The sequence below is a fragment of the Lycium ferocissimum genome, chromosome 5 (assembly GCF_029784015.1).
Source record: "Lycium ferocissimum isolate CSIRO_LF1 chromosome 5, AGI_CSIRO_Lferr_CH_V1, whole genome shotgun sequence".
Taxonomy (NCBI): Eukaryota; Viridiplantae; Streptophyta; class Magnoliopsida; order Solanales; family Solanaceae; genus Lycium; species Lycium ferocissimum.
The window spans coordinates 10,758,477-10,785,127 of NC_081346.1; the positions used below are offsets into that span (position 1 = coordinate 10,758,477).

The window sequence follows — 26,651 nt, forward strand, 5'->3', positions numbered from 1 at the left end:
TAAAAATCATGTGCGAGCAAGTATTTACACTTATGTTATTGTATGAGGTCAAATCCACGCTTAGCATGTGGACCAATTGGAACCCAACACGTGGAGGTTTTAGTTCGATCAAGTCCGGACATACGATGGCCTTGTCGGTCATGATCCAAGAACATCCTGAACAAACATTCCTGGAATATCTAGGATCGGTGTTATCTCAGTGTAAGATGGACTATTCCATGACCTGACGTGTTACACCTTGGAAAATTTCGCGTTATCAAGGCACCGTTTCGTATTACACAGATTATGGACAAAGATTATGTCCTCGGTACGAGAACGTATATATGACATTTGGAGAGTGTATGAGTAATCGGTTAACATGATCACTCGACTAGCCCTCGAAACCATGAGTTAAGGTGGGGCCCACATGTCTAATTTTGTATATATTAAAAAAGTGATACAAGTAGTACGTGGAAAGTTGGTAGTCACAGAAAGGACATGACCCATAATATGGACATAAGTCTCCAAAACGATTTAAGAAAACGTTTTCGATGATACTTTGGGCAAAACAGCGATTATAAGTCCGGAATTTGGAAAACACCAAGAATAAAAGTTGTAGATAATTGAAAGAGCTTTCCAACCATAAAGTCATGGGCCTCACGCGATGTCGAATCAAGAGTTATGGCCATTTCAAGAAAGACCAATTTGTAAATGGTCCGCGGGCCCCACATGAATAAGTCGGTGGAACTGATAATAAATACCCCATCAGCCCATTTTTTCAGATATTAACATTCCAAAGAGTCACAGAAGCCTCTCAAAACATCTCCCAAATATTATAGTCCAAATCAAGAATTTAACAAGATTACGCAAAATAATCCGTGAAAATGTTCTTGCTTCTACTTAAGCTTGGCATTGAGAAAGGGTGATGTGGTTGAGTTTCTTCAAAGTATAAGGTATGTTATTTATCTCATCTTTTTATGTTGAGTTTATTTGAAGGTAAAGAAGCCTTAAAAATAAAACTAAATATAGGTCGCCAAGTGTTGTATTGTAGTTGTTGTGTTTATCGAACGTGAACGTGTTGTGGACGGATGGATGGGCATTTATATAAAAATGGTATCTAACATTGTTGGCGTATTGATGATTATACTTGATTGATTGGGATGGAAGGGTACATATTGTTGTTGTATGTTGAAAACGTCGTGTGGGATGTTTATGAATATGTTGGTATGAATAATAGTGTTGTTGATGTGGGTATTATTGTTGTTGTTGTTGGTTGTTGAATTGAGAATTTGGGCTAGGCATATAAACTCTTAGTCCTTCGACGAGAATATGGAATAGTTTGATTTGAAACTTGGAGTAAGTATGCGATAAAGATGGCTAACGTTAGTGTCAATCTAAATGTAGACTTACGAGCTATTCCAATAAGAGGTGGAACGGGTATGTAAAGCTTACCGCTTTTTTCTTTTGGCATGAAAAAACCCTTGGGTAACTCCCGCTCTTAAGTTAAAACGTACGATTTTATTCAACTGCTTGATATCGACCTTCGTAATATGGTCGAGCCGTTGCTCTCGAGTCTTTTGTATGATTGGATAGTACATGTTGATGGTGTCCCTTATGAATAATGTCAGTAACTTTCATGAACAGGCTCGGTTGCTTTTAATACGTTCGTAAGTGTTCTCTTGCATGGGACTTTCATGGGCGGGCTCGGATTAGTTTGATACATCTATGATCTCTAAGACTCTCTTTAACGTAGTCCTTTAATGGCATTTAGAACGGATTTAATACGTTCATTCGATACCCGAGTATATAAATATACTGAAATTGTATCATGGAGGATTGTTTTGATCCTTATTCATAACCCCTCACTAGAGGGCTCACGTTATATGATACCGATGATACGATGATATTTGGGGATGATATATAAATATCACTTATATGTACGTATATGATGATTTCATTTAACGAGTCCCTCAGAGGGCCGGGACAGGGTTGATTATTTACTTATATACCTTACCCATAACGGGTTAAGTATAGACATGCATGATAAGGTAAATATTTCTATACCCTAGGTATGATCCCCGGAATAGTTTTTACATGATTATTCAGCACTTTAAAGGGGCATGGTGCGGGTAAATATTTTATAGGGATATTATGTTGTAGACTACATAGCATAACTAACTCTATTACATATTTAGATTTAGATAGCTTTACTTGATTCGAGAAAGACGAAAAATGTTGTTCAGTTGTTCTTTGAAAGCTTCCATTATGCATTCATTTCATGATTTAAGAGTCCGAAGAATTATCACGAGGATCGGCGGGTTAAGTAAGGGTCGGGTGCCCATCATGCCCCATCAAGTAGGTGTGATATGACGACACGTTATAATCATTTCTCAACTCACTAAAGACGCTCACAATGACTCTCGGTCACGTCAAACAACCTTCCGAGCCGAGCCTATATTTAAACATTGCTTTGTTTTGTCGACCTTTGCACATTTACATCATTGAAAAAGTCTTGGGGAAAGACCATGCATGCCCCCTCCAAACCAAAATAATTACCCGCCGATACCCCCCATTAGTTTCATACCACCAGAAAAAATAAAAAATATTTACCCGAGATGCCCCCATTTATGATACCAACATAGTATATAAATATACTGAGATGATATTTTGGAAGATGCTCTAGTCCTTCTCTTAGTCCTCCATGATACCATCATGGTATATAATATACTGAGATAGTATCATCGAAGATGCTTCAGTCCTTCTCTTAGTCCTCCATAATACCATTATGACATATAAATATACTGAGATGGTATTAGGGATTATCATGTTCATTTATTCAAAAAGACACACTTTTCTCGAAAAAAACCTCTATGATACCATCGTCTCTATACATATATCATAATGGTATCATGAAGAATCGCTTCCAAATTCTTCAACGTGGACACTCTCGACACATACACCATCGTGGTATATAAATATACCGAGATTGTATCATGGAGGATTGTTTCAATCCTTCTCTTAAATCCTCCATGATACCATCGTGATATATAAATATACTTACGGTATCACTCGGAGGAAGGGTTTAGGCGAGGGTATATAAGGTAAATATTTCTAACCGGTGGGAATAGAACTACTTTAAAAGGGGCATGGGGCGGGTAAATATTTTATAGGGATAACTACATGGCATAACTAACTCTATTACATATTTAGATTTAGTAGCTATAGTTTAGATTAATTACATCTTATAGCTAAAAGTAATATATTAAATACAATTAATAGCTACATATATATTTAAAGTAGAATACTCATCATCACATTATTCACTGCCAACCCAACCCTCCCAGCTCTCTCTCTCCCTTCTTCCCCCATTGTTGCCGAGAAGCTAGCTCGGCGAACCGAAAGCCGTGCCTCTTCACCACCACACCACCACCACCGCTGCCCCCACCCCTTCCCTTTTCTTTTTCTTCTCTTCGTCTTTTTTTTACTGACATGACCACCGCTACGAAGCTAACTTCTCCGTCGCCGAAGAAGCTTAGATTTGGTCATTTTTTGGCTGGCGTCTTCTTCTCCGGCTTCTTCTTCTTCTTCTCAGATATGACCGAAATCTAACCGGAAAATACACAAATCTGATCGGACTTTTTCAGATCTGAACGGAAGTGTTTTTTCCAGATCTGTGTATACATACAATATATATATAATTTTTTCTCGTATTTCGAAGAAGATCTTTTTGTATACAAATGAATACAGTGAATTTGAAGTGTATGCAAATGAATGCAATGAATTTTATTTCTTGTATTCAGTAGCTGAGTGTATTCGTTAATTTTTTAAGTGCAAATTTCAGTGTTTGGGGGTGTATTTTGAAGGATTTTTTTTTTTGTATACATCCGATTTTAAATATAATAAAGTGAATACAGCGTAAAAGTAGCTACAATAAATACAGTTGAGTTAAATACATTTGACTTGAATACAACTTAGTTGAACACATACGACTTAGATACTGACCAAATCGACTGGTAAGAATTTTGAATACTATATACTGTAGCTACGAAATGTAATTAGCTAAAGTGTAGTTATGCCTAAAAAAATCCTCAAAATATAGTCATTTATGTAAATTACCCTATTTTATATTTTAGGATATTCAGTAATGTTTTCCCAAAAGTCTTAGCTCTCGTCCCAAGTATAGCTTCCCCAGGAAGGAAAAGACATTCTCTTGTAGCAAACACCCTTGTTGAGTTCAGACATATTACTACGAACATTCCATGTACTTCTTACTCTTGTTCTTCACTTTATGTCATTTAGATCCTTGCTCTTACTTATATTATGGTTTAGCTACAAGAAAATGATTTGATCGATTACGATATACTTGTCTTTGACCTCTTTCATACAACTTTAATTGTTTTCCCGAGTCACAAATTTAGCGGTAAACATTAGGGGTTAGATGAGATTGGATGGGATAAGATGGGATAACTAATCCCACCCTCTATGTGGGATAACTTATCCCACCTCTTATCCCATGTAGATGGGATTGGATCCCACCCAATCCATCCTACCAAACGACCCCTTATAGTTTGTCTGGATAGTTGTCATTGTATTGTAAGTTATTGACACTTTAAAATATAATATTTATTTTGATTGTTTTAAATTTTATTATATACCATACTCGTCAAATTTGTTACTATTATGTATCAATGAAAATAGTCATATCATGCAACGATCGATTTGTTATGATTGCGTCGTTGCCTTTCATTTTATCTCATATTGTCCTTATTATTTAATAATCTTATTTTATCTTTATCTAACCTTCTATATAAACTTTATCGTGCACTCTATTTATTCTTTGTAATATTGTATACTTATTCTTCACATTGTTGATGCTGGCATTATGAAGTGACAAAAAATAATATAATCTATTCGAGCATTATTTTCATCAATGCGCAATACAATATGAAACAATACATAACAACCATCTAAAACTTAATGTTAGTGAGTTATCGGATACTTTTATGATTTTAAAACCTAATTTTCACCATTTAGCTAATAATACTATTCTATAAAATTTCATGAACTTCAGTTATTGAAATGTTTAACCATTGATGCAGCTCGTCATTTTATCAAACTGGCTTATCAATTATTGTTTACACTATTAGAAAATAAGGAACCAATGAGTGACAAAAATTTGTAGGTAAATAACAAAAAATCTATACTAATCTCATTTAGCTACGGATTAGTGACAGATTATAAAAAAAATTCAATTAGCTAGGAGCTATTTAGCGGCGGAATTCCGTAACTAATTTCATGTTTTATGTCACTTTTATATTTAACTGTAGGGCAAATGTCTAAAATACATCTCAACATTTACCCGAATTTGCTGTAACACACCTAATCTTTATGGGGTCCTGTTACCCTTCTGGATATATTTTTAAGGAATTTCTTTGGCGTTTATCGAGTGAGCTAGATAACAATTCAAACAGTGCTAAACCAAATGCCAAAAAACAAAGGAGTCCAGTCATTTTCAGGTCATTTCACTCTTCGAACAAAGCAAAAATTAGAATTATCTCCTACACTCTTAATTTCTTTCATGAAGAAAGCACCAGATTCTCTTGGAATTTGATCTTGTGAATCACTATATTCTTTCATAATCGAGTCTTGGCTTGTGTTGCGTGGATTTTGGTTTGATTTTTCTAGATAAATGCCAAAGAATGCATTAAAAATATATTCAGGGGCTAATAGAACCACTGTAAAGATTAGGTGTGTTACACCAAATTCGGGCAAAAGTTAGGTGTATTTTAGACATTTTCATTTAACTGTATTTAGTACAAATTATTATATAAAATTAATCAAATAGAAGTATACAAAAAATGAGTCTTGAGATTCAATTTAATATTATAATAATTTATCCGTATTCGATCTTTACGCCAAGCCAATAGATGTATGATATGTGCCCGTAAATAAAACTTTAATACTTAATCATGATTAATTAATATATATTTTCACCTCATTAAGTCACTTAGTAATATTAAATTCAATGCCTTAATATAAATACCGATTGCCAACAAATATTTATCATTTCTTACGGAGTTATTTTCTCATCTCTAAAAATGTGGAATAATTGGAGTAGTAGCTGGAGTAAAAGAATCTATAAGCCTGTGAGCACCGAGTCTAACGAAATCAAAATAAATAAATAAATAAAAAAGAGCAGAAAATTACAGCACAAACGAAATAGAATACACCCTAACACTTGGACTGTGGTCTCACTCTGGCATCATCATCTTTTTAAGGGCCCGTTCGGTCCATGAATTTTTTCCACTTTTTTGCGAAAAACGTTTTTGGGTGCTATTTAAAAATCAACGATGACAATTTTAAATATGACTTGAAGTTAGTTGTATTTGAAATTTGAAAAACACCAAAAAATCTTATTTTCACTTTTTTTCATTTTTTATACATTTAAACAATCAAATATTCTTTACAAAAACTATAATCAAACACAACTCTATCTTCAACTCCAATTCAAAAATACCAAATAAAGTGAAAAGTATTTTGTTTTCATGGCGAAACGCCTACTAAAACTTTAAGCAAATCGACCGGACACGTGTTTCATTTTCTCACTTTCTACCTTATTATTCCTCTTCTTCGGTCATTGCCCCATACCTGTAAGGCCCCACACCCCTTAAAACTTCTCTTTATTCCAAACTAAAACACTGGTCGAGAGGGGAAACAGTGGGAATATGTTGGTTTGTGGAATTCGAGCAGTAAAATTTGAATTGTGGAATCTAGATCAACATGATTTTAATAAGGTGAATATTGAGACTCTTTTTAAACTATAAGAATGACTTTTAATATTTTGGTGAAACATGTTGGATTTAATCTCAAATGATATTATCACAATTTTTTCCGAACAAACACTTGGTCTTTTTTAAAAGGCACACATTTTTCTCAAACAGACATCACAAAAATTCAGATCGCACCTTTTCAAATCTCACTCATTCGTGCCTGAGGCAATGCCTCAGTTTGTCGTCAAGTTCGATCGATTTGTTGGCATTTGAGGTACCGCTACTCCGACCAAAGGGATATTGGTTCTATCCTGGAGGAAGTAATCCAACACCTCGAGATATAAGATACAGTGAGAAACAATAAATTTTATGGGATTGGATATTTAATTAAAGTTTCTGTTTTTCTCATTTAATTGTTTTCCAGTTTATTCCACATATTCTGGTTTACTATTTTGAAAACAGATCAGTAGGAGTAACAATTTAACACCGTATTGTTAAATGCCATACAAGAAACACGCATGGTTATGTCATAGTTTGGAATTACAGTACATGAACATGATAATATGTCCTTCATGCTATTTATGAGATCAGTATATGTACATAAGAAGCAACCGTTCATGCCTCTCTGGTATCTATGACTGGAGATGCACAACAACGATCCAAGAAGCTTCAATCTCGCACTCAAAATCAGTATGCAGCAACTAGATTGGATTTGCAACCACTTGCTCTAGATCCAGCGACATCCACCCACACTTCATTGACACGTCCAAAGATCCGGAAGGGAGAATTATACTGCGCTATAGAGTAAGCATATTCACTTGTAGAAGCAGTAGAGTTTGCCCATGGAGATCTACTCAAACTCAGAGCCAGTTTTTCAGCTTCTTTAACAATGTTTCTATCTCTTGCAAATCCTGAAAACTTCCTAACAGCAATGCAATGACTAGTCCATGGATCAGGTTGAAGGTTCAGTTCCGGAAGTGGAAGAGGTGGATCAGCTTGGAACTTATCAGGCAAGTAGAATTTAACAAAGTATGCTGATGAGTGAAGAGGACCCGCTCCTGGGACTATGCTCGTCAAAACTGGCTTTGTCATATAGATACGAGAAGAGTTCAAATTTGCACCTTGGATGAACTGAAACAATCTGTACGATGATGAAGGAACATATAAGAAATTCAAATGTAAGCTTTCAATTCATCTACACATGAAATCTGCTTATATCAGAGCCAGTCCCAAACTCAGATAAAGTAGGGTAGCCGCAGTAGGTCGTTGGACAACATAAAAATAGTGAAATTATGATAGATCCACTGAATACTACATTTGTTGAGACATATTTACCTAGACATATACTACCTTGAATAGAACAGAAATGATATTTATATGGCTGATCCGAACCAACTGAGACTGAGGCATAGCTGATTGATTCATATACAGAGTTAAGACAAAGACCTGGCAAGTTTCTTGTGCATTGGTCTGTTCAACTGTAATTGTTTGTATGCAACCAAAACTGAGTTATGTTTACTAGAAGAACGTCTCCGAATCTTCATACACCATTAGTAGAGCCACAAACCTACCTCTGCTAGCATTTACTAGAAGTCTATGGCTATATATATGGTAAGTCGGGAGCAGCTTTTGTTTAACATATAACATAAAACAACTGGTTCAGAGTGATACATCTGATAAACAGTGTTTTATAAAGACCAAACATCTAGAGTCGCCACAAAAGACCTCTATGATTCAAGTCCCAGACTCGTATAAAACTATATGACTTGACAGACCCTTGCGAAATCTCCAATTGTCAAAGCTACTACTCCATTATTGTTATATATAAGATTGAATAGCTGTAGCAGCTCGATTGGTTCGAGAAACAGAAGAAAGAGTGCACATAGTTGACAGTGTGTTTAGAAAAGAATCTTTTTTTATAAGGATGTTTAGAACAGAATCTCAGAGTCAAATCAACATTAAACAACTTTAGTAGTCTATAAAGTTGCTTAATCCACGAAAAAATCTTTCCTGTACCTCTTATACTAAACTTTTCAGCATATCATACCTAAGCTTGAATTTTTTTTTGTTTGATAACTGTGGTGACCAAACCAGCTTATGTACCCCTAAACTAATTCCACGAGACACCTACCTCCCACCAATATAGATTCCGAGCAACTCTATCCACCAAGGATTGGAGCCTCGGACAGATAGGAAGAAATCCATAGTTTTTTTGCCTTCGCTGTGATTTGAACCTAAGACCTCATGGTCTTTAACCCACTTCATTGACCATTAGGCCACGCCGTTGAGTGCTAGACCCAGGGGCGTATTGAATGTAGTAATTATGGGTTCGACCTAGTAAAGTTGGCTCCCTGTAATTGTGCTACAAAATTATTTAATATGTAAACATAATATATTCCAAACCCAGTGAGCATAAAGAATTGTGATTCAGAACCCATAAACTAAAACTTCTAACTCCACCTCTGGACCAGAGACCTAAACTTGATATTGACAGAAAAACGTGTTCTTGATTATGTATTCCCGTTTTGTACATGCAAAGCCCACATAAATTGTTTTTCTCCAATTGATACGTACTTAAGAAAAAACACAATATTAGAGATCAAATTGGGAATCATACAAGAGAATAAAAGGGAAAAACTGTCAATCACCAATAAATTAAGCTCGAAACAAAAGAGAAGCTGCAAAAAAACTCATCAACTCCTTTGATAATCCAAGAATAGATATCCTAATAGCTAACCAAATAATTGTAACCAGAAAAAAAAAACCCCATTTAATGATTTTTTTTTAAGAAAAAAGGGTACCTGTGAAAACCATTTTTGGTGGCTTTCTCAAAGGAGATTTCATTGACGGGTGCAGTCATCCATACTGATTCCCTGTAATGTCTGATTTCAAAATCTGATTCTGAATGCACTACTTTGTACTGTGGTGATTCGATTGCTTTGCACAATTTTGTCGAACACGCAATACTTATCGCTAAAAGGATTATTAAACCATTCTTCAACCTTGCCTTTGCCATTTCCTCACAACACAGCTTTCTTTCCCTTCAACACTGATAATTTATGACTTGTTTGCTTCTTTCGAGGAAGTTTCACTAAAGGCCCTTAATTATTCAGCATTCAGTTGCCAAATTCCTCGGTTCACAATTTGAGGTCTAATTTGACCCCTAAAGTTTTATTTTCGTCAATATGCTACTAAAATTTTCATCAAGCAGTATCTTGATGCACTTTGCTCCTTCAAAATTGAAATGACCGTTTCTGGACAAGCTTTTTTTGATGATTCTTACATATAGTTTTACTGTATTGTGCTGAATTATTTTGATGAATACAATATTTGGATAGACTGTATTGTTTCCCTTCGTTTCATGATGTCATACACCAACAACTTAAAGCATATTGCCAGAAGGAAAAGAAAAAAAAGAGAAAAAAAGCATGTTGCACAGTAGATTTATTATACAGAAAAGTAGGATAAGTGATAAATTATGTAAGCAAAAAAAGGTAACGACATGATGACACTAAATCGATCTTTACATAAAATAACGTTTTTAATCGTTACCTAAAAACAAATTTAACATGACGATACAATAAAATTTACGTAACAATCAAAACTTAATATTGTATTTAAAATAACAATACGATACAAAGTAACAACCATCTAAACAAGCTGAAAGACCATAAAGATGATTTCACTACCGTTTGTTTAGGTTTTTAATGTATGAAAATAAGGGAAATGAAGATTGAAATTCTGCATGAGGCAACTTCCCATACAACATTATCAACGTTTTGTTTCATAAAGGACAGCACTATTTCTAGTTGGCCTTTAGAGGAAAGATGAGACTTTAATTCGAGATTCCTTTTTCATCACAAATGAGCTGTATTGGCTGTATTCTATTTTCTCAACCTTTAGGAGTGATGTTACATTCTGAAGTTTCTGTGAAGAACTAGAGAATTTGGAATCAAGCCAAAGCTCATGGAGTAAAAACAACAGAGTAGCTCTGAGAGAGAGAATAATTTTGCTTAGTTGCAAATGACACACACAAGTACCTTGCCCTAATATGTCATTGCAGTAATCTTTTTCCTTTATGGTGACCGAGAATTCGGGGTTTACAAACTTCCAAACTCAGTGGATAATGGACTCGCCTCTAGCCTGCTCAACTTCAATAGCAAACTTGGTTCATAACAGGATTCAAACTGGGGACATACTGACACGGATCTCCCACACATCCTGCCTTTACGACCTTTAGCGTTGAATAAAAGCCCTGGGAGCATCATCACAGTAACTTTTAAGGTGATTTTTATTGTATATGAATCAAACCAAGTAGATTGTGTGAGCTAATTATGATACACCATTACTGTTGTAAATGACGCTAACTCTAACATAGTATTTTAGAGGAAAGTGACTTTCTCCATTCACGTACAACTGAAAATACTAGAACCCAATAACTTCATAAGTCCATCCCGAGATTGAGCTTGTCATCGTTATCTTGGACAATGCTTCTGTGTATCGAGTTTCAGTCTTTTATATTCTTCCTGTGTATCAAAGCTTGGTGCGAATGGGTAACAAGTGCTCCTGTCTTCATTTTCTAAAACTAGCCGGGACTGTCTCTTCTGTAAAATACTCCTCTCTGACCTCCTTTCCGGAGCAAAATCTCGCCTTTGAAATTGCAAATACAAGTGTAAGCAAATAACATATAAAAGCAGCTGAAAAAATAGAACTTTTGTTCTGTCAAGACAACATGAAGATTACGTAATCAGAATTTGAGACAACAGCTATTTCTTTTATTGTTGAATTTATTAATGGCAAAGCATAAAAGGCTCAAATGATAGAAATAACTAATCATGAAATGGATGGGGAGCCTTGGAGCAACGGTGAAGTTGTCTTCGTGTGACGTATAGGTCACGCCGTCACGGGTTCGAACAGTAGAAGAAGCCACTAATGCTTGCATTAGGGTAGGCTGTCTACATCCACACCCCTTGGGGTGTGGCCCTTCCCCGGACTCTGCTAATGCGGGATGCTTTATGCACCGGGCTGCCCTTTTTTTTTTTTCCTAAACTAATCATGAAATGGAACTTGTGAGAAACTGAAGACTATTGCATCAAAGGTGCTATCTAGGGATATTTCATGCTTGTTTTAGCCTCGAGGCTCCCTGTATAAAGGGTAAAAGCAGAGTTTGAAGATTTAAAAAGTGAGGTTACAGGCAGTAAATATACTCTCTCAGTGTGTCTGTCTAAACACAGGCATTAGTGCAACCATGAAGAGCTGATTCAAAGGGGAAATAACTTCAAAACATTGTGTAATTCTTCAAACGAAATCATAATGAACTATGGTTTACTATAAAGTGAGAATATAAGTCAAGCTTTTGGATATAAGACTTTTAACTCAAACAGAAACTATATATATATGAGAAGTCAGCAAAGAATTAACTCCTTAATTAGTATAGTATGAAAATTCTTACCAATGAAGCATATTGCTTGAGCATGGGTTTGACAAGCTGCCACAGTGGTTTGAACACAAAAGGAGCTTCAACAAAAAGAACCTGACCTAATCGTCTTGGATAATAGTAGTAGAAAACATCAAACTGTGCCAGAATGAATAAAGAGAAATCAGCATGCGACTTAAACTGTTCAAGATTCTGACGAAAATTGCTATGTGCTATATACTAAAATTCAAGTAAACACAATGAGATGGTACAGAAGATGACATTAGCAAGTCCAGGAAGCATCTATAGGCCCGTTAATGACCCACTTGACAAAGATTATTGTGAAAATCAAAAGAAGCTGGTGTATGAGGGTGTTATTTATAGGAACACCAAGAGAAACATCATTAAGTTTCTCAAGCTGAAGTTCTCAAACATAAAGTTTCATGATGTATCAGCATCTTGAAAGTTAAGCTTTACTTGATAAAGGCCTCTATAGTTTAGTCACACAAGAAAAAAGAAAAAGAAGATAGAAAACCTTATGACTCAAATCATCCTAAACTAAAACACGGGGAGATAAATCATGCAAGAAATGTAAAAGAGCAACTACAGAGCACATTACCAAAAAAGTAAGGAACTTAAGATCTGCATTCTCCGTTCCAAACCCTCTCAGATCAATTATACCAAGTATGTCTTGTTTGCCAGCGGGAATTCTGCTCAATGCCTTCTCAATTAGAAAGACACATAACTTCTCATCTTCATCAGGGTCCTGCTTCTGTGGCACCAAATTTTAGTGTATAGATCAGAGCTGCTGAACAGGATCTACAGGGGAAAAACTTTATTTCATAAGAAATCACCAATTCCAACATTGCTTTTATTGAAATGTGTGACCATCTCATCTAAAAGCATAAGTTGTTAGAGAGAGCACACTTTTATATATTTTATTATATTCTCAATGCCATCCCAATTCATGGTTTTCCGATGTTGGGCCCCATATTAAATTGTCCATGCTCCAGATGTCCAGCTCTGGGCGGGGCGGGGGGTTGAATCTCCCACATTGGCTAACGAGAAACACTTTTCTTCTTCTTAAGAAACTATAGTAGATAGATAAGCTTTATATTTTCAGTTAGTACAAAGTTGGAGGCATTCTGAAAAATAGAACTTCAATAAAGATAAAGAATTAGATCTAGCTATGGGTCAAAATTCAAAAGTTTCATGACAGAAAAATCCAATCGCATGAAATATCTAGGAGGAAGTAGAAATGCATGTTTTGTTTTTGACATCAGTAACACTTTAATGTCACTCCCTTTAGTTAAAATACAAAGCATAAGCTTCAAGCTTGTACTAAAACAATGAAATGTGACATCAGGAATGTATGACTTCAGAAATTCTGATTAGTCAAATAGCGATGGGTTCAAAGTTTGGTTCTCTGAATTAAAGCAAACAGCAAAAGGGCAGCAAAAGCTATCCTTATTTACTCTTAAGAAGATTTGAAAATAATTCTAGTGTTACTAATGTAGTTTTAAGATAAGCTGAGTCACATTGTTACCTGAGGAAAATGCTTTGATGCGTCCACTATCAAGACTGGTCTTCCATAGACATCAAAATTGTCGTGCACGTATGCTTTTCCAGTTTCAGCAATACTTTTAACTGACTCTTCTGACAAATTTGTTACACCAAATTCACGACGCCATCTCTGATATGAAAGTTTGGGAGATATATCATTGTTAGTGACTCTTCTTACTTTGAATCTTACAGAAACTATTATATCATTGCAAATATACGACTCAGATGCAGTTTCCAAGGAACTTCGAGATAATTGAAATGAAGAATTGACACACTGAAACAAATCAACTGGCAGGCAAGAGGAACAATATTCCCATTCTTCTCATCTCCATGAGGCAATGGAACATTGATAGTAATCTTAGCCTTCCAGTGTCCCATGTTTCATTGAGAAAACCTCTAGTAGCTTACGGTAAATTTAGCATTAGAAATTTCAAGTTGGGTATAAAATTTGATACAGTGAAAAAGTCAAATGAAAGGCAGAGGAAACCAGATGGAAGGAGGAAAAGTAAATCTGAAAACAGTAAAGATAGATGAGGCCTTATGGGTGCAGATATCATGCTGTGCTAATCCAAACGAGAGCAGCTATATGTTTTTTTCCTTTCAATGATCAAGTTCTAGTATAGCAGTCAAATTAACGCGATGATTCTAGTAACATAAACGATATAATTACAATGGCTTTATGCAGCTTGGAAACAGCATCATCAACAGAGAATTTGCGATCCTTCAGGAACCATAAAATCATCTCCTCATCATCTCTTCCATTTCTTCCCACCGGGAGATCAGTATATTCTTTTTCAAGTCTCTCCTTTACATCCAGCACTAACTGCAAAGTTCAAATGTGGCTCCATCAGATTTAATCACAACATTGTTTTTGTAAGAAGTGCTTACATGGTCTCATCACTCATGAGATGGTATGTAGCAAACAGATTGTCTAGTACTTAAATAAGACTTATTATCTAGTACTTAACTAAGACTTATTATTTAAAAGGAGCACCTTATCCGCTGAAATTAAGTAGATCATGATCTGTGCTTTCCTAATATCCTGGAACCGACTTATGAGGAACTCGAAATGTTTCATAGAGTCGCTTATTGAGGCAAAAAATCATTTCTGTAGTTTGTCCTAAAGTTGGGATACACATTCAGCATGACCTTGTGGGTTGAAATTACTTCAAACCAATTTTCATAAAATTTCAAGATCTTGATTGTCTTTAATGAATTAAAGGTTATAGAAGTTGGGAAAAGGAAAAGAGAAGTTCCAAAACCACACTGATTAACTGTTTTTGAAGAGATAGACAACCGAAAATCATTGATTAGAAATCAGTAAAACTTGAAACTTGTTAAAGAGTTACTTCTAAGATGACATGTTAGTAGTTACTTGTACTCTTACTTTGTAACAGAGGTGAAAGATGGTCTAAATGCTCTAGCAAACCTAACAATTTTAAATAGATAGTTAAGGCTCAAGAAAGCAAATAAAGACCAGCAAATTGACTTGTTGAAGAGCTGAAAGCATAAAAAATTATGTAATCCAAACATCACTCTTTTCTATTAACTGCAAAAACCTAAAGACATTTTGGGTGAACTCTAAACTTCAATAAAAAGACAAAAAAAGTTCATGACAAAGAGCCACTTTTAAGTTAAAAGAAAGAGTCTTGATTACTTCTCCTCTGGAAATTAACACACATTACAGTAAAAGTCACCTTTTGGGATTTCTGAGGGTCCATTGCGACGCAATTCCGAATACATAAGCTGCTATATCCATGGGGTTTATTGGCAACAAGAGGAGTAGCTTTGACAAAATGGCTACCTAGTGGAGGTCTAAAAAACAACTGGAATGCCATTGCTCAACTTGTGATCTTCTCTTAATCTGGGTGAATTAGGTGACGTTTACTCTTTAATTGGAGTAATTATACATATATGGAAAGAGAGGTGAAACAGGAGGGGCAAATAGGATTCGAGTATGTTATGTCGTTGTATGTATCATGGCGGGTGAGGTAAGGTGCCACCTAATCTTGCTCAGCTATCTTTTGCCATGTTTTTTTTTTTTCTTTCTCTTCTCTTCACTTATGTTGTCCTTTTTGTAAAAGTAATATTCAAAAGTCCTAATTTATTCATATTTTTTTTCCTTTTTTAATTTGTCACAAAGAGAATGTCTCACTTTTATATTTAGTAACATTTTAGTTTTTAAATTTTTATTTATTTTTATTATTTTTTAATTGCGTGTCCAATCAACTAGTATGAAACGGAGGCTGTGCTATCTTGTTTGAATGACAACTTAGGGAAGGAGAAGTCGTGAGTGAGAATCAAACCTTGCACCTCTAGCTTGAGTAACTGAAGAATATTCTACTTTGCCTTTTCTTTTTCCTCCTTGATAATGTTGATTGTCCACAAATTTGATGACAGGAGCTGGAAAATGTGCTAAAAATTTGAGGTGCGGAAAATTCTCATTATATATGACAAAGCGTCCTTCACAAAGGAATTATCGACAACTCCAAAAAGCATTCTGCGAGGGACCATGAAATTACGAAAAGTTATTCCCTCATAAAGTCATCAAAAGGGTGACATCGCTTTTCTAGGAACAAAAATAATAGGAATAAAGATTTGATATCGCAATAGAAGCGCAAAACTGAGACAGAATTCCATTAACAAAAAACTAAGCAACTAAGCAAAGAGCTTGTAGCAGAAACATAGTTGGGGCAAATAGAAAATGAAGAAGATGTCTCTTTAAATATCTAATGCTAGAGTACAACTGGAGCCACAAAATTCTTCCCTCTTTCTTTCATTTATATTGTAAACAACTTGCTCATAACCGTTACATGAATGTTACACTCTAGTGCCTTTATAATCCTATGCTAGATCCTTCTGAAATCAATCACTTTACAATATGGAAATTGATCCAAGACACAACATGCCCTTCTGCACAAATATTTCAGAGGGGCAAAGAGGCTAAGCTTGCAGGCGTATCTGAGCTCTGAGGTCCTCTTCGCGTATTAAAGTTCGGCTATGTTGGCTGCCGAAGCATCTGTTGGAGCTGAATGACCTGCTGCTGCTGATCTGGTGGCAGTGAACTTAACTGTTCAGGAGTGAGACTCAGTACTTGTTGCAGCAAGGCAGACTCTACGTCCGAGGGAAGCTGCACCTGTTGAAAAACAAAAACATGTCTTCATATAACTAAACCACCATATTATAACTACATCCTGCATGATTCTAAATATAGTACCAAATCTAAACAATCAGTTGCTTCTATGAAAAAATAATTAAACAAAGGCATTTAATATATTCACATCCAGGATTGTACCAGACTGCACCGGAAGTACTAGTTAGGCAATTCAGATCAATATATCAAACAAGAAAACAAATGGGAGTAGAAGCATTTAAATTCACTTTTCATTTGCAATTGATCTGTCTTAAGTTTCTTCAATTGATAAAAAGACACAGCACCACTCTAAAATTACCTGACTAGCTTGTTTATCAGGGTTTGACACTTCCGCTGCAACTGAAACTTGAGTCGAGGGTCCTGGCAGGGACGTAGATACACTTGCAACAGGCAGGGCATAACTTATTCCATCATTTAGCCTTGCCTGTTTTGATGGCCGACTCAGAAGATCTAGATTATTAGATGCCCCTCTCTTCTCCTCAGGCAAACCTGAAGGGTAAGCTGGTCTGGTAATCAAAGATGAATTATTAGGAGCCTGTGGTCGTCGAGAGTCTTTATTCATATTATCCAAGACACCAGAAACGGCAGAAGGGTTTCCCTGTTAACCGAAAAAAAAAAAAATTGTACATGATCAGATTGATGTCCCTTTGGAAGTGACATAAGTACAAACATCACTAAAAGTAAGTCTCCACATACTGTTCCATATAGTAACTATCCTAAGGACGTCCTATTTTCATTGTGTTTGGGAGTCATATCAAGTAAATTTTCATCAAGCAGAAAGGGGTGAGGAGCAGAGCTTGTATTATCAAAGATAAAGCGACCTTCTGCATAAGATGCTAGTTATCTTCTCGTTTCACCCATTAAGAGAACCCAATATTTAAGCTCTCTTCCTTCCTAAATCCTAAGGTAAATTTATTCATTGGATAATTACTTACTCAACCAGTCAAGCATGACAATCATCCATAGTAAGTTATATTGACCTTATCAATTCATTTTCACAACTTTCAAACTAATGCTTCCATAGATTTTATATTTCGCCATTGCTGTTCTTGTATTTGCAGTAATAGACTAACAGTAAAGAAAGACAGGCACCTGAAAACCTTGTTCCAATAATGGGGGACGCATTGACGGAGGAGGATGATAGCTTGTATTTGTTGTCCCCAGCTGATTATTATATGTAAAACTCGTAGACGCAACAGGCCCAGCTTGTTGTAAGAAAGGCGGCTGCATTTGCTGCTTTATAGCAGAGGAAGTTCCCACCTGAATTGGTGGGTTAACTGACACATTGACCTGGGGTTGCATTGGTGGAAGGATTCTAGAAGGCGAGGGAAACTGACTATGCAAAACTTGGTTCTGCCCTGGTTGCGCCAGTTGAACCTGAGGCCGTGCCTGAGGGAGCAAATTTGGGGGAAGTGGGGGTAACCCAGGAAGAGACTGAGTTGCTTGTTGTTGACTTCGCTGACTATCTAGCAACAATGGCTGCAGCTGAGGAGCAGCAGCTTGTCGAATATTTGGCGTCTGCAACTGCACATTTCAAAGATATTAGGTGTTGCTCCTTGACAAACTGATGCCTCAAAAAAAAAAAAAAAAAAAGCAGCAGCAGTAGAATGTCCCCCAAAAAAGGAAGAAAAGACTATATATATGTGCGCGTGTGTGTGTGTGCTGATTTTCAAATAAATTCTAGGCAAGGATTATAGAAACAATCCTTAACCTGGTACCAAAATGATAGAAATCAAACTCAAAAGAACAACAAAGTAAAGGAAAGCAATAGGAATTTTGAATAGACACAACTTGACAGCTTATATATAGAGAGAGAGAAAGCGCGAGAGAGAGAGAGAGAATGCTGAGCCAGTGAACGAACCATTGGTTGGGTTACCATTCCTAGTATTAGTTGTGCCTGCATTGGCAAACAAATACAAACTTGTAAGCATGTGATTATAATAATCATGCAATGTAAAAAGAAGTAACACTGCTATTCTGAAGCTAAGAACTAGTAATACGATCCCCTTCATGTTGAATAAAGCATGCTCAGCACTCCAGAAAATAAAAACGGCTATGCAATTTGCAATGCAGGAAAACATCCAAAACAATAAGCATACAGTACAGGTGCTCAGGGAAAAGTAAATGTCATGGTTGTGATGATACTGCGAGCTTATCCACAGTACAAAAAAATCATAGCAGCAGTATCTTCAATTGTTATTTATTCAATACGTTACCTGTAAGAAAAATGTAGATATCTTCTTTTCTTTATCACACTTACTATAGTGAAATTATACAGAAAATGCATGTCCTGAATATGGCTTTCTACTCTGCATCTTAGGATGATAAAAATTGAAATTCAGATCAATTAAAATCATATGTTTGATGTCACTCCTCTAACAAATTTATAGATAATGATTGTAAATTCTGTCCAAATGGGCCCTTGTTCAGAGGGATAGTGTTTGATCAAGTGGGCCCTTGTTCAGAGGGATACTGAAGAAGATATTTTTAAGGGCTCCAATCTATTAACTTTCTTCCGTAGTCCCAACTCTTACAACTCTTTTCTTTTTTTGATAAGGTAGTCCCAACTCTTATGCACATTGGCAAACCATGTGATTACATCAGTAGACAGATTCATTTGCCCTAATCAAGCAAAAAGTTTTGAATTGTGACTTTCAATTACTGATGAAAGAAGCAGCCAAGGACAAAACACCGTAAATGCAGTTTCAGAAGGCTTAAGTAGCTGCTTGGCCATGCTGCACTAATGGATAACATAAGCACAGAAGCTATATTGACATCTAAGGGGTCACCAACTATGAAAAATAGATGATTGTTTTTATTATTGAGTAGTCAGCAATAGCAAAAAAGCTGACAACAGCAGAAACGTGCAAATACATTAAGCATCTACCATACGTCAATACCTGAAAAAGAGCTTTTGACAAATTTGGAATTGCTAGCAGCAGTTGGCGTGTCTGTTCCTTGTTTTGTGTACACATTGCCTGTCATCAAAATTACAATAATCATGTCAAGCAGTTATCCATGAGGATCACATACATTGATTGACACTGTAAATAAAGGAAATAGCCTGCCAGGATAAGACCATTTGGCTAGTTAATTCTTATACCTCCGGCCATATGAGGAGTTTGTATTGTTTCGGTTACTTCTAGCATAACTTAGCAGAACATCTTTGAAAGCTACTCAAAATTTTTGTGTGTGTGTGTGTGTTTTTTTTTTTTTTTTTTTTTTGATATTCCAAGTTTGTTTCATATTATAATTTTGCAGCAATATTCAAGAACTAGATATATCATAAATGGGAGAAGGATTTAATCAACATGCTGACCTTAAACTCAGACATAACATCATTCAGTTGGCTCCTAGACAATTTGGAAATATGTAGTGTTAAAGGATCTACTCCAGCCTGACCGAATGAGCTGCCACTCTGAGCAGCTCCAAGAGCTCCTGACATAACGGCTGCAGCAGTCATAGCTACCGACATGCCTAATGGTTGCTGAAGTGCAGAATCCACAGGGACAGCTGGTCCCCCCATGTGCTTTTTGGGATCTGATAGACATTACCATAGAAAAAGTTAGATTCTAATATTCTAAAGGAAAAATGAAAGAAACAATTGCTACTGCTGATATGAATCTCATGCCCCCCTCTCTTTTGCCTATTGGAAAAGAAAGGGTGAAAAGCAGAAGTGAAATTGAAACATACCAGCATTCGCGACCATGCCAGGTCCACCGCGACCCTGTCAGAAAAGACAAACATGGTCAATTGAATAGATTTTATTAAAAATGAGAGAAAAAGAAGTATCTCAAGAGTATAAGAGCCCGTTTGGCTTAGCTTATAAGTTGCTGAAAACAGCTTATAAGCTGTTTTCAGCTTTTTTGAGTGTTTGGCTAGCCAGCTTATAAGCCATTTTGTGCTTAAAATAAGCCCAAAAAAATAAGTTGGCCCGTTTGGCTTAGCTTCCCATCCAAACAAGCTCTAAGTCTGTTTTCCTCACTAGGTGGGGTTCAATAAAGTAAAATTGCTTAAGTCGGAAAAATTGATGTCCAGAAAAAAATGATAACACTTCACACATGAAGTTCTCTCAGAATATTTATGCTTCCACCATCTTCATCAAGAAGGGTATATTAAGAAGTGCTCCTTTCATCCTAATTAAGGAACTGTATTCCGTTTGGGCATGACTGTTAAGGTAACAGCTGAAGTTTTGATGTATATAAATGAAAGCAGGTCCAAAAATGTAGATGAAGATAACTTGTTAAAGGATTCGCACATAAGTTTAGTGTAGAAGTGGTAAAACTGCACCTTTTTGATTAAAAAAAAAAAAAAATGAAAAATTGAATGTTGTAGATTGCTGGCCTTGACTCTCAAGTTTACACATTAACATGAGCAAGAACCTTCATTATCCAGTTAACCGGGTTGAAATTATTCAGTAGTTAACTGTGATTTGGGGTGCAAACAGGACAGTTCCTGCTACATTTGGCGGCAAAACATAAAGCATCTGATATGTGGCAAGGAGCCATGGAAGATATGAGAAGTAGTTGGCTATGTGGAAAAGCAGTACTTATCCATGGGGAAAAGATTAACACTGACCAATAGTGTTTCGGGCAGCACCCCGGGGCATTGGTCTAGTGGTAAGAGCACGCGCATCCCGTGATATGTGGATTAGGTAGCTAGAACGTTAAAGCATAAAATATCAACTTTAATAGTCTTTAACCAGGGTGAAATCCAGTGGCGTAAATGTTGAAAGAAGAAGTTCATCTCCGACAGAACCTAATGTAATGCCAATACCACCTTGTATGAAATTTAATCATTCGATAATTCCACCAGCACAATCATGACTATGTTGAAATAACCATTCATTGAGTAGTATAAAACCAATAACTTTTGATATATATATATATATATATGTGTGTGTGTGTGTGTGTGTGTGTGGATATTTTGGTTGAGACATGCAGCTCAAATAAGCAGGAAAACGGCTGTTCAATCCAGCGACAAGAAATTAAGAGAACAGCTAGTGGAAGAAACACAGTAAAGTAATTTTTGATAAGGACCTACATATAAGAAAAATGGCTAATGATGTCTAAATATCTTACCTGTTCACGATTTCTGTCAGAATTCTTATCATTTTCAGCAAAATCAACTCTTAGCTGCCGACCATTTATCTCGTACCCCTGAAGGTTGCGACGAGCACTCAAGGCAGTCTCTTCATCCTTGTATTCGCAGAATCCATAACCTTTTGGTTTCCCAGTTTCTCTATCAATCACTAATCTGAGGGGAAAAACAGAGAAAAAAGGATGAGAAATGCTAGGCATACTCATCCAAGCAAGAAAGAAGAAGGGCGATGAAATTATCTCCTATCAGATGAAAAAGAGTCTCCTTATCCTCCACATAATGCCCTCTAAACAGAACTTTAAAATTCTTGACTATTAAACCAGTTGCAGTAAAAGATTCAAGCATTCATTTTTATACTAAGGGTGTGTTTGGTATGGAAGAAAACATTAATGTTTTCCAATTTTCCCATGTTTGGTAGGTAAAAAAAAAAAAATTGGAAAACATTTTCTCTAGGAAAACAAGTTACTTAAAAATGAGGAAAATGACTTCCCTAATGGAAGTAGGGAAAATAAGTTCCATAAGTGACATTCCAAGTTCATTGTCTCCTCCCCACCCACCCAACACCCCCAACCCCCGCCCCTTGACCATCCCACCCCCCAAATCCCCACTCCCCACCCCATAGTGTTTTGCTAGATTACATATAAATGCAGTTGGGATAATATTTTTCTTGCTTACTCACCAAACACTAGAAAATAAGTAAGAAACCCACTTGTTTTCCAAGAAAACATTTTCCTTCATACCAAACACACCCTAAATGATGTTAGGTTTTCTAGCTGTCAAGTTCACTCTATCCATTAGTCACCTCAAATCCTCAATGAACAATCTAACATCTACAGGGATGTGATAATCAGCATTATGAAACACCAAATTTGTGATGTAAAGGTTAAAAGAGTATATATATATTTTTACTATCTTCCCTTTGTTACATATACTAGCTTTGTTAGTGCACTTGAAATAGGACAAACTCTTCTATGTCCTGCTACGGAAAACCAAATCAGCAGCTTCAACTAAGTAAATTATAAAACAAAGAAAAGATAAAAGTATTTGTGAGTTAAAATAAGGGGAGAAGGTGAAGAACTGACCTGAAGGAAACAACAGGTCCAACTTCCTCACAGATTTGAATTAGTTGTTCCTCAGTAGCATCATATGGTATATTCCCAACTACATCATCCACAAAAATAAATCCAAATTACCTACTAATATCTTACTAGCACTACTAATACACACATATACATAGAGAAGCAACATAAATTGGATCGAATTACCAAACCCCAGAAAGCCCAATGAGTTAAAGATTCAATCTTTCAACTTGCAAGAAACAATTACATTAGAATTGAGAGATAAAAGATGCTAACCAAAGACGCAGCGACGCTGAGAATCAGAAGTGGCCATAATAATCAGAAGGTGAAGCTCCAATGAATTATAAGATTCATCTTATAATTCATTCATGGGCATGTCCCGCTCATTCACTCCTTTCTCCTTTCCTTTTCAAATTGGGATTAAGCATTGACCCAGGTCGACCAACTGACGACGGAAAAAAAATAATGTAGAAACGGAAACGGGTCAGGCGGATCGGATCATGGCAGCCCATTAATTTACTTACTACTCCTAATTTTCGTTGGGGGTTGGTAATTACTAGTAATTAGAATGTCATTCTTGTTCTTATATATAATAATAATAATAAAATAAACGGAAAAGGACCAGATTTGCTGAATATATATATCCTTTGTTATACTTTGGGTTCAAATATCTTCGTTTTGGGGTGATCTTATATTTTCAAGCGAATTCGCGGGAATGCCCTTATTTTGGGGTGGTCTTTAATTTTTATCGCCAATAAATTGATGGTCTTTAATTTTTGCCGTTCGCCTAATATCACGAGGTTTGGAATCCCGGCTTAGTAAAAAAAAAAAATCGCAAGGCAGAGTTTTGTAGCAAAATTAGGCGCGAGCATAGTTTTGAATGCAAATCTCTACCGCAAACGATAGAGTTTTGCAAGCCAAAGTTAAGCCTCAGGCATAGTTTTGCAAGCTATCAATCATAGTTTGCCTGCAAACTCTTTGCAACTTTTTTTTTTTTTGTCTGAGCGGGGGTTCGACCCCAAAACCCATGAGTTTTTAGGCAAAGGGCAAAAACTAAAAATTTCAAATTTGAGGGGCAAAAATTAAAGACCAGTGCTTTTGAAGGGCAATCCGCACAAAAAAAACTATTTTCCTCATTTTAACGGAGAGACACGTGTCATCATTTTATTAGCCTATTTTAAACTATACCCTAATTAATTAAAATTCAATCCATAACTCGATATCCAATTAAAAGAACCATACTCATACCCAAAAAATACAATACAAGCTTCGGAAAGCTTCTTCTTACTACTCCTAATATACTTACTACCAAAAAAAAAAAATGCCAATAATGACAATTTATAACACCTTTTGAAGTTCTTCCAAAGTAGAATGTTAAGAGAGAAACTGAGAGAATTATTTGACTGATGAATTCGTCTTGGTTTAGGGGCATGAATTCCTCTCGGTTTAGGCGGCTTTCGGTTCAGGGGTGTGAATTCTTTAATTTGTTTTGGAATTTGGTAAGGTAATGCATAAAATGTTGGAGATAGGTCTTTTTATTCTTGAGTTGGCACGGGTTTTTCTGTTTAAATTAGGGGTATATTTGTGGCATAATATAACAGCAGGGTCTTAATTAAACCGATAGCGTAACGAAGTATATATTTGAACTATTTTCGATAGTATAGAGTTTTTTTGACTCTTTTTTTTAAAAAAAAAAGAGGGGGGGGGGGGGGCGCAAATTTGACTCTTCTCCCTGATTTCGAGTTTTTAATTTCTTTTTATTCTTCTATTTTCTATTCCCCTACTACTAATTCTACTTCTACTTCCTACCGCCAATAACCCTTATTCTATATTTGTATGTACAAACGAAAGCATATGTGTAAGATCCATCCCTATATTGGCAAGTTGAAAATATAAATGTTATTACTAATATCTATAGTTTGATGTAATTTGAAACTTCGACGTCTTACTCTGTTGGTTAATATTATAATTATTCTCTTATCACCTGATAAAAATATATGACATAAGTTTGAATCTCAATTACAAAAATTTGAGTTTATGACAAATAAACCAATGTTCATTTTGTGGCTGAACTCGTCTCTCGTAATATATATAAATATGAAAAATTTCATAATATTGCCCCAAATGTGCCGCTTCATTTTATCCTAATGCTTTTGGTAATCCATGTAGCAATTGAATAAGAAATGAAAAATTGTAACCAAAGAGAAACTATGAAAGTTGATCGCTCATGCTTTGACGAAAAAATTACTTCATAACAATAAAAATTAAAAATTACACACCATTACAAATTTAACCATTTATGTAAAAATCATTTCATCTCAATTCTCCAGGATGTGAAACAACATTAAACGTACACTATATTTCCCAGCACCTCAACCATGTCAATACACGTTGTCCAAACGATAAAAAACGTACTAAATCATACTACATAGCAGTAATAATTTGCCCGAGTAACAATCCTCTACGCTTTGGTAAAGAATATGACATGACATATTTCATGCTACAACGAGTAACTATAATTTCAAAGAGGCTTGCTTTGGGATAGAGCCATCGATATGGGCTAAGGCCCGTGGGCTGACCCAACCCAACCTATGATTTGATAGGGTTGGGCTTGGATTTTTGGAGCCCATTTAAGAACGAGGTTTTTTAACCCGGGGCTCGTGGACTTGAGCGTGTGTGGGTTGGGCTGGCCCGTGGGCCTAACAAAAAAAATTTAAAATATAAAGAAAGTGAAGATGTTAAGATAATCTTGTCACAAGCAGATTTAGATGTGTTGGTGTTGGATACGTCGTAAGTGTTGTAGAAATTTCTTTGAGAAGTTTATTTTACTTTAAATGGATGGAATATTGTCTTTTCTTTTGCATATTATTGAGATCCATTAGAACAACGCTAGGTTAATATTCCTATTTAGCTTGTTGTATTGCTACTCACTAACTGTTTAGTTTGCTATTAATATCTCTATTTGATTGGAGTGATATCAGTTATTGATAATATGCTAAGTGTTAACAATGTCAAAAGTTATTCAGTTTCACTTTCACTAAACGTTTGGCCTACAAGATCATTTTCTTGTTCAGTTGTATCCAAAATATTTGCATATGATGGTAGAGATTTCATACTGAAGTCATACAATCAAATTTTTACTTGAAACCAAACTTAATAAGCATTATTAAAATCATTTTATTGTGGATTTGAGACTTGATTAGCAAGTAGTAACACCATGCAATATTGTCTTGTAAATATTTATGTTAGCATTTTTAAATTAGAATTTCAATTAAAGAATTATGAAAAATATTTTTTTTAAAAGGTGGGTTGGCCCGGCAAGGCCCGCAGCACACGTAGTAATAGATTGGGCTTGCTCTTTTAAGGCCCACTAAAATGGTGAGCCAGCCCGGCTTGGCCCGCCAAATTTCAAAGTTCGCGTGGGTTGGGCCAGCCCGTTTTAACAGCTCTACTATAGGATAAAGGGCTGCATCTTTTATTACCTCTCTATTGAAGAAAATAATAGTATTTCCGTTGTTGGATTCATATATAGTTAACATATTTTGTCTATAGTTAATGGTCTATCTTTTACAAAGATGTAACATCATCAC

General features: G+C 35.8%; 3 protein-coding genes across 4 annotated transcripts; all 3 read right to left on the bottom strand.

Annotated features, from left to right (window-relative positions):
* Positions 1-7,228: 7,228 nt before the first annotated feature.
* Positions 7,229-9,853, bottom strand: LOC132055952 (uncharacterized). The gene is made up of 2 exons (XM_059447983.1): positions 9,551-9,853; positions 7,229-7,890 (listed from the first exon to the last, which is right to left on the bottom strand). Exons 1-2 carry the CDS (start codon positions 9,763-9,765, stop codon positions 7,437-7,439), a joined length of 669 nt encoding a protein of 222 aa, XP_059303966.1. The 5' UTR covers positions 9,766-9,853; the 3' UTR covers positions 7,229-7,436.
* A 1,163-nt stretch (positions 9,854-11,016) lies between these two features.
* LOC132055954 (phosphatidylinositol transfer protein CSR1) lies at positions 11,017-15,806 on the bottom strand. Its single transcript, XM_059447986.1, has 6 exons — positions 15,426-15,806; positions 14,399-14,551; positions 13,712-13,858; positions 12,785-12,937; positions 12,202-12,324; positions 11,017-11,399 (listed from the first exon to the last, which is right to left on the bottom strand). Exons 1-6 carry the CDS (start codon positions 15,564-15,566, stop codon positions 11,322-11,324), a joined length of 795 nt encoding a protein of 264 aa, XP_059303969.1. The 5' UTR covers positions 15,567-15,806; the 3' UTR covers positions 11,017-11,321.
* A 534-nt stretch (positions 15,807-16,340) lies between these two features.
* Positions 16,341-23,583, bottom strand: LOC132055953 (cleavage stimulating factor 64). 2 transcript variants are annotated; one of them, XM_059447985.1, is made up of 10 exons: positions 23,338-23,583; positions 23,065-23,143; positions 21,964-22,138; positions 20,576-20,609; positions 20,202-20,422; positions 19,783-19,860; positions 18,744-18,779; positions 17,975-18,406; positions 17,181-17,480; positions 16,341-16,858 (listed from the first exon to the last, which is right to left on the bottom strand). In XM_059447985.1, the coding sequence occupies exons 1-10, from the start codon at positions 23,372-23,374 to the stop codon at positions 16,727-16,729; spliced, it is 1,524 nt and encodes a 507-aa protein (XP_059303968.1). In that variant the 5' UTR covers positions 23,375-23,583; the 3' UTR covers positions 16,341-16,726. The 2 variants fall into 2 exon arrangements, with proteins under 2 accessions (XP_059303968.1, XP_059303967.1); XM_059447984.1 differs by having other exon boundaries at positions 16,341-16,864; positions 23,338-23,578.
* Positions 23,584-26,651: the final 3,068 nt, after the last annotated feature.